Source organism: Etheostoma cragini, chromosome 8 (genome assembly GCF_013103735.1).
Source record: "Etheostoma cragini isolate CJK2018 chromosome 8, CSU_Ecrag_1.0, whole genome shotgun sequence".
In the NCBI taxonomy this organism is placed as follows: Eukaryota; Metazoa; Chordata; class Actinopteri; order Perciformes; family Percidae; genus Etheostoma; species Etheostoma cragini.
In genome coordinates this window covers 26,311,929-26,320,928 of record NC_048414.1, presented here as the reverse complement: position 1 = coordinate 26,320,928, position 9,000 = coordinate 26,311,929, and the positions used below count along the sequence as shown (strand labels likewise).

Genomic DNA, 9,000 nt, shown 5'->3' with positions numbered 1-9,000 from the left:
TCTCAAAGGTGAGACAAATTCTTTGGGCGGGCAAAGCGGAGAAAGGGTAAGTAACCCTGCCCCTTATGACCTCATAAGGAGCAAAATTCCAGATCGGCCCATCTGAGCTTTAATTTTGTCAAAGGCAGAGCAGGATACCCAGGGCTCGGTTTACATCTATCACCATTTCTAGCCACTGGGGGGCCATAGGCAGGCTGGGGGGAAACATATTAATGTTAAAAAACCTCATAACACATTTTCCCATGACATTTTTATGCCATGGGACCTTTGAACTACAATTATTTATGTTAATAAAGATCCCGGATCTCCTTGTACATCTACTTCTTGTTATATATCTCTTTACATTTACTGGTTACTGCTACTGTACTACATTACTTGATTTATTCTGTAGTAAAGTCACTGTGACCATTATTATAACATCACTAACAACCATAGATATTGAGCTTTCTGAGACAGTTAATGTCCTGTGTGAGTGTGTGTGCGTGTGTGTCTGTGTGTGTGTGTGTGTGTGTGTGTGTGTGTGTGTGTGTCTGTGTGTGTTTGTGAGTGTGTGTGCGTGTGTGTGTGTGTTACCAAGCAGCACAAAGCTTTCTGTTGATATGCCTCCATCTAGTGGCAGAACATATGACATATAACCAGATGAATAAGGATCATTTTTATTAAAAATGAGAAATAAGTTCAGAAATTGTCAGTTATTTCCCCATTAAACAATTACCCCTTATTCTTTGGAATGACAAGACAGTCATTATAGGATTGAGGCAAACCAGTAGGACAATTGATTTGTTGCTTTCTAAACTGGCATCTGTCCTGCTCAGAAGGGACCAGATCTGCTGTGGTACCCAGACCACAGGCTGTCGTCAACAGAGGCAGATGACTGACACACTGACAAGCATATTCTCTGTGCAGCTGCAATGTTTCTGAGGAGGAGGACGAGATGGGAACGCTGACAAGGTGACAGCAGCGGGTGGCAGATTATATATTGGAACAGATTGTAAATAATGTACCAAGCAGCAGTGATGGAAGAGGGGTGAATACACACAAAGACTTGCATAGACAAACTGGACTGCTGTTAAAGTGTCTGCGTTTCAAGATTTTCATCCATTACAAAGAGTATAAAATAGTATAAAAGTACTATATTACAAAGAGTGTTAACAAGACTTGGATTTATAGAAATATAGTGATGCACTATAAGTTTCTACTGTCTATCCAGGAGGTAACTTGGCAATAAATCTTGAAAGGTTTTCAAGGAATGCGGTATTTTGAGTGTTTTCTGACAATCTATTGATTTTCTCTATTAGCTGTCTACACCGCATCACCAATCTCTTTCTTGAACACTTGGAACTTGTACTTAATGCCGTTCTCCTCTTGAATTCCACTCGGCACATCAGGAAATCTTGTTTGAACACAAAAGAAAAATGGTTTTGTGAGGACAAAATCACGTCAAATATAATATTGTATAGAATATTATAAACAATAGCCATACAAGAAATTAGCTTTTATTGTGGAAAAAAACACCCTGACATGACCTGACCTGAAAAAAAAGATAAGACCAAAAACAAGGGAGGAATCTACTTTCAGTAAACATCCTGTAGTAATATGGACTAGTATTCATTTTGATCTAAACTTTTTATAGATAGTCTGACAGTCTGATAGATAGTGCTGATGTCCACTTTGTAACAAAGTCACAAAATCACTTACTTAAGTTTTTAAAAACAACTTTGCATGCAACAATCCCTCTTCAACACATACCCTTCTTGTTCTTTGAAGAGTGCTCTGTCAAACTCGGGGAAGAAGACGTCACAGTCGAAGTCTGCCATGACGTCTGTCAGGTAAACCAAGTCACACCACGGGTGCTTCAGCGCATCCTGATCGTTAACAAGAAGCACGGAAACACAGATTGTCGTCACATTGACAGTAGTCTCGCTTTGCTCCTCCAAAGCACGATGAAGGAGGGTCTGGCTACTCTACATAGCATTTGGATGTGAGGAAAAACGTGCTCTGGTTAAATGGCATTTCTTTAAACCAATCAAAATCGTCATGGGCGGTGCTAAGCAATGCACAGAGCTGCTTTAAAATCTTGAAAGAGAAAACTCAGATTATAGTCTAGCTAGCTGTCTCAATTTACCCAGCCGGGATCTGAGGAGCAGGCGACAATAGTCCTCATAAATCCACAGAATTGAAGATTCCAACAAAAAGAAAGCATAAAGGAAAGTTTGTGAAACCTCCCTCGGTCAGACACTGGGTCAAAGAGGTACTCTTTGCAACGCCATTAGAAAAGTTGAGATATAATCGGAATAATTTACGGGATAGATATGCTAAAACCTAGCCCCCCTTTATAGAATTTGTTGAAAATGTAGCCCTCACATGATGTGTGGTATGATGCTGCATAATGTTCCCAGTCTGAGCGGTGTGAAGTCAGGTTCAAGATCTGTGTGTAACTATATTTTGTGTACCCATCCCTTTTTTTTCTTTTATTTATATTTTTATTTTTTTTCCCTCTTTGTTGTTGTTTGTGCCTTGGTGGTTGGGTTGGGACGGGTTGGTACTATGTTGTGTCTAAGTTGTTTCTTCTATGTAACTCCATAAATAAAGTTGACAAAAAAACAGAAAATACATGTATCTGGCGGAATTTCTCGCGGCACTGACGCAATCTTAATAGTGGAACTTCAAGGATACAGAGTACATTAACAGTTTTAAAGTTATAGTGAGTAGTTTCTGTCACCCCCACCCCTCATCCGTGCAGTTGCTAGTAGCCAAGGAGGACACGGAGGATTGATCAAACATGATGGACTCTTCAGCAGAGGTCATTTTCTTGATTGTCTACACGCAAAGGTCGCCGGACAACACCAGTTTGTGAACATAGTCTTACTGAGAAATACAGAGAGTTTGGTGGATTGATGCATTGCTTCAAAAATTAGTGGAATAATTACCCCGCCACCGTCTGTCTATTGTTCCAAAACAGCCGTATCGCGATTGTAATTCACAAGGGCGAATTCTTAAATCGTAACAATTCAATTTTATTTTATGTTATTTTATTTGCAATGTGCTTTTGAAATAAACATATATATTTATTCAGGATGCATGTTTTGCCCATATGGGCTCGTGCTGTTTCCCAAGTGGTAGGCCAGGTCTAAGCTGCAACAATGAGTTGTTTTTTGGCTCGAATGTCACACTCCCCCTATGGTTCATTAATATAGAAAAAGTTAAGCACTGAAGCTTTAACAACCTGGCTTTCCATGTGTATGCAATTCTGCCCAATATGACTTATAAATGAGCTTTTATTGTGAAAGAAAAAACACTGACATAAGAAGAATGGAATCTAAGCTGCACATAACAACTTTGAATATTTGTGGCTCCACTTGGCACTGCATATTTTCCCAGTTTCCTGTTTACCAACCCTGCTGCTGTGAGCTTTTTTTAAAGGTGAAATCAACACTAAACTAAAGCCTCATTGGCTGAAATTCTGGTCCTAGTTTGTGACGACCACATGGTCTCATAAAAGCCACACACACCCTTGAAAAAGAGTTTCATTATTCTGACTGAGCAGACTGATTTGAAGTTGAGTGGAGCTTAAAAGGCTGGGAATTCTGGGAATGCTGGGCATGCTGGGAGGCCAACTCCATGTACTAATGCAAATCTTAAAGGTGTAGGGCCCTAACTGGTCAATCCGGCCGTGCTCTCGGCCATGTCTTCAATAACATATTTAGACTGGTTTACCTTATAGACCTGCGTCCCACCAACAATCCAGATGGTCTCAAATAGGTCAGCGAGGGGGGGCTTTGCCGCCAGGCGGACAGCACTCTCAAAGTCTTGACAGAGGAAGTGGGCGTGATCTGGAACTGTGCTGTAAGAGGAGAAATGCCCTCTTAGCTTGAGGAGGATGAATGACTATGGAAACCTAGAACTAGTTTCTGAATAGATAAACCATCTCCCGCCCTTGTTGATACATACACTCATACATAACCTGGACTATGGTCATAACATCTACATCTTCCATCTTATAACTTATTCTCTGTTACATAATGTTCTTATATCGATCTGATGCAGGTGTTTGTGTGTGAGACAGCACTCACTCCAGTGTTTTGCTCAGCACCACATGCAGAATATTGGCCATTGGTAAAGTAGTTTTTGGGAGGGAGTACCAGCACAGTTTGCCCCAGACCATCAGGTTCATCTTTCCTGAAATAAATAATAAAATATTTGACAACAAAATCCACATCTCAACTTTTGCAGCCCTCACGTCTTGTGGCACATAGTGCAGGACTGGGTTTCAAAACCTGGAAAGTTTCGAGTACCAAATAAATTGCGCCCATAACAAAGGGGGCAAACTGTCAAGTAGGGGAGAACATGGATACAAACTTCCATTCATCTTCATCCGCTAATCCGGTATCAGCTCCAGCGGGGGATCCCAAACTTCCCTTTCCCGAGCCACATCGACCAGCTCCAACTGGGGGATCCTGAGACGTTCCCAGGACCAGATTGGAGATATAATCCCTCCACCTAGTCCTGGGTCTTCCCTAAAGCCACCTCCCAGCTGGATGTGCCTGGAACACCTCCCTAGGGAGGCCCCCAGGGGACATCCTTACCAGGTGCCCGAACCACCTTAACTGGCTCTTGTTTAAGGATAAATTGGAATGTCCCTTTTTGCTTCCTTCATATTTAGCAAAGTGAAGATATATAATTTGGAAATAAGTACTAAAATACAGGTGTGCTTTTGGCTCAAGCATTAAAAACCCAGCCCTATATGAGGTGGTTATAAAAAAATATTGATGTTAAGGAATACCTGGTCTCGATACCCTTTTGACAGTGTTCAGAAAGTACTGGAATTCAGATCTGTAAGAGTCACAAATGAAAAAAATCAGACAGAAAACGTACTGCTGCTTATAGTTCAACCAAGTGAATAAAAAGATGTAAGTATAGTTACATAACACTTAAATACATTGTTTTTAATTTAATTTTACTATATTGTACAAGTTCTCCATGAGGGTCCACAAGTACTGTATACTAACAGCAGTACTATTTGCTCTACTGTACCACACACCTCTAGACACAGGTCTGTATTGACAGACATGTTGACATGTCTTAACACTTGCGTTGTGTGTTGTGTGTTGTCACAAAAGACAGCATTTTGACATTTTTTTTGTCCCTTTATCAGACATTTTTTTCCACTAACACCACCTTACTACCACTAGTTTTACACTACTTTTAGGAATTCACGGTCAATAACCCTCATTTATATAGAATTATACCTAATATTTGAGTTAAAAAGCAGAAATGTTGAATTATTTTGACTAACAGTTAAGATCAGAGGAATGACAGTGATACATTGGATTTGCAAAGAGCGTTGTAAGGAATCCAATCCATTTTTGGTGGTAATTTGGTTAAAAAGAAACCCATATTTTAGATATCTAGACATTTTTTAAAGGGATCAACAGGAGGGTGAACAGCAGATCGCATCAAGTGACGTCATCACAAATGGTTTCCCCCTTACGGTAAATTCCAGGGCAGCTTCCCGTCTTTGCCGATCCCCATGTCGTTGCAGACCGCTGCTATGAGGCGAACTGGCTTCTTCTGGACTCGGTCCCTATCGTCCGGGCTCACTTCCATCTCCGACATGCAGTCAAAAGTATTTCGTCGGGATCAGGATCTGCAACACATCGGGTCTGGGAAAAACATATTGCAGCTTGAACTAAACTATCACCGCCCACCGGGCGGAAGCTGCTATTGGATACGTACGTAATGCAGATCCTTACTGTGTGAAATTCTGCAGGAGGAAGAAACCCATGTAATCCAACCAGATCAGTCTAAGTTATTAAAGGTCCATATTATGCTCATTTTCAGGTTCAAACTAGCATTTTGGGTTTCTACAAGATCATGCTCTCATGTTTTTAATGTTCAAAAAACCCATTATTTTTCTCATATTTTCTGTCTGAATACGCCTGTATTCACCCTCTGTCTGAAATGCTCTGTTTTAGAACCTGCTACTTAAGTTCCCCCTCCCAAAAAAAAGCCCAGTCTGCTGCTCTGCATGGTTTTTACCGGGTCGTCCACATCTGCCACTCTGTCATTGCAGTCGGGGAATCACAAGGATTGGAAGCAGCCCTTTCTACCTGTAGTTGTGAAATCCCAATGGAACCAAAGTCCAGACGGCTCGTTTCTAAATACGGACTGTGGATATTTCTCTGTGGACTGAGCGTTTTAAAACAGTCACAGTATTTATGTAGCACTTCACTTGGCTGTATAATAAAATAACATAGAAATCTCACTTTTTACAACCTCTAAAGGCTGGGTGCAATGTTCTGTATGTTGTTAATGAAAGGATTTAATACAAACAATGTTGGTAAATAAAAGGTAAGTCTTAAAACAGATTAAGGCTTTACCTAAAAAATAACTTTTGCTATAAATATCTGCATCTTTTAAGTAAATAGGACCAAAAGGTTAAAACTTACCTATGGAAAATGATGTAATATTCAACACACTATCTCACATTTATTGGCTCAAAGGTCATATACAGTGCCAGTGAAGAGTAGTACGCCATTGTGGACTTTCTCATGTTGTATTACATAACAGCCTTCCGTCCCAGTAATTCAAAAGGCTTTTTAAACACCGCTTAACAAAAAACTCTCCAACGTCCCAATGAAAACACATTTGTAGAAATTGATTCAAATTGAGAAAAAAGCTATGAAGAGATAGTTTACATGTGGATAGGTATATATCATCTGGACAAGATGCATGAGGGATCATGAGTTCAAGTTTTCTTTATGCAAATCACTTAAAAGCACAGCATTCAAACAATGTGTCAACACGCGAGAGAGTAATGCTGGAAGATAATAAACCTTGTTTTTAAGTGTAAATATATTTATTTATACCATTCAATGCACACTTAATGCTGACTGTTTATTTCTAATGTAACATCTGCTGATTCTACAGTTCTGAAACTCGATGCAGCAGAACATTATGCTCAAGAACTGGATTTAGCTCTTACATCTCCTATAATGGAGACATGGAAATCATTATGGTTTTTAGTCAAATCAAGTTAAATGTACTTATTGATTGAATATTATCTGTGATAAATAAAATAATAGACTTCCCTTGCCCTAAGTGGCTTTGTCACTTGTCATTGTAAATGAGAACCTGTTCTTCATGATTTGTCTGTAAAAATAAAGGTGAAATAAATTAAACTAAATCATTTTCTAATGTGCATGGTCTTCTAATAGCTGCAATGTAATAGCAATGTTCAATGGACTTCACCCAATTAGGACCAGGCAAATAAACATAAAAAGTTGTATAGTTATTATGGTTTGAAGGAATAATACCACTTTTGATATGCAAGTTATCATCTTAGTTAATAATAGTATTATTATAATATAAACTATTATTGTATGATTTATAGAAGCCTCTTTTAAAACCAGCAGGGGCAAGTGACCAGAGAACACTACAAACAGTGAGAGCAACATCCATCTTACAAATAAAATGGAACGCTGTTCTTGCTCAGATTTTCTGCATAATTGATATAGGTTCCAAAAAAATGAACACTTTGATGCACAGTTGCTTTCAGTGTCATAATTTAAAATTACAGATCAACAAGTTTGTATTTATAACGTATTTCCTCTGAGAACCTGAATTGCTCATTGCCTGAATGCGGACTGTACGGTGCTGCTGTTTCCAAAGGAGTTGATTAGTGAAAGAGCCTTTTGGTCCGGACCAGGTTAGCCATGCATCATAAGTTACCATGGCGATCTAGCCAGATTTAAAAGAGAGACACTCTTTAAAGAGAGACACTTGACACTGTGATAAGGAAAACCCCGCATTCAAACTCAAAATACATCACTTACCCACTAATCTTGCTTTGTGGTACAGCCCTTAGAACCTTTTGAGTTTTGGTAACACATTATTTACAATAGGAGTTGTGAAACCACAGAACCAATTATACAAAAGTTGGAAATAAAAACAATAAATATGTAGTTAATGTATGACGACATTTGTGAGGCCTGCTTCATTATCAAACTCGATCGTCTTGCTTCTAATATTCATTACTGCACATCAGAATGTTATGTACTAAATCTTTGAAAAAAGAATTCTGACAGTGTGATTTTAATATAATTATATGAAATATTTGGGTGATTGTTTTCAAGAGAAAATACAACAGTATGTAATCCAGGTCTTCATATGTCAGTTTGCAGCAGTGGTTGAGGGTGTCAGCTGTAGACAACCAATCTTCCACAGTCTCTGGATTGTGTCATGGGTTCCTATCACTCAGATCGGAACCAGAGTTTGAGATTTTAAATACCGAAGCCTGTGCATAAGCAAACTGTTTAGCTCACTACCTACGAGAACTGATGCATTGGTAAACATTTGGCTGATTTAATAATCGGCTGAATGACATAGTTTCACCCAAATGATGTCTTGGTCTGACTGACGTGACATTTGCGGGGGAAATAGGGTGATTATGATTAGTGGTTTCAAGAGTTTTACAGTGACTAAAATGTAAAGGAAGACAACAATTGGCGCACAACACCCTGATATGTCAAAATTTCATAGATTTCCCCTTGTATTTCAAAGGTTTCCTCTAAATTCCTGAGATGTGTGATGTCTCTTATCTTAAGACTATGCATGTTATGTATTGTTAGTTTCATGTTCCTGTGTGTCAGCTGAGAGCACTGCAGGAGAGGATGCTATCCATTTGATTCAGGCTGCCGAAAAGAATCCTTCTTATTCTGCCTTTTGCCCACTATCTGCTTGTTCTCCAGGGTTGGAGCCTCTTCAGGGCGCCGCTTCTGCGTGGAGTGTCCTCTTTCTGTGTTAAAAAATGGCACAGAACAGGCATCAACATATTATTTCAAATTCAATTGGCATCAATTTACATTATGTTTGGTGAATTGGATATAAAAACACTGCAATACATTCAACAGTGACGTGACTATACTTATGAAGTTATTACTTGATTACTTTCATTGCCACCACTTTTCACACGCAGTGCAGACAGATCGCACAGTCCAA

At 39.2% G+C, this 9,000-nt stretch overlaps 1 protein-coding gene across 1 annotated transcript; it reads right to left on the bottom strand.

Moving 5' to 3' along the window:
* Window positions 1–715: 715 nt before the first annotated feature.
* Window positions 716–5,764, bottom strand: zgc:153031 (uncharacterized protein LOC557552 homolog). Its single transcript, XM_034878441.1, has 6 exons — window positions 5,492–5,764; window positions 4,784–4,833; window positions 4,074–4,179; window positions 3,718–3,844; window positions 1,750–1,865; window positions 716–1,393 (listed from the first exon to the last, which is right to left on the bottom strand). The coding sequence occupies exons 1-6, from the start codon at window positions 5,614–5,616 to the stop codon at window positions 1,303–1,305; spliced, it is 615 nt and encodes a 204-aa protein (XP_034734332.1). The 5' UTR covers window positions 5,617–5,764; the 3' UTR covers window positions 716–1,302.
* Between the last annotated feature and the right edge of the window lie 3,236 nt (window positions 5,765–9,000).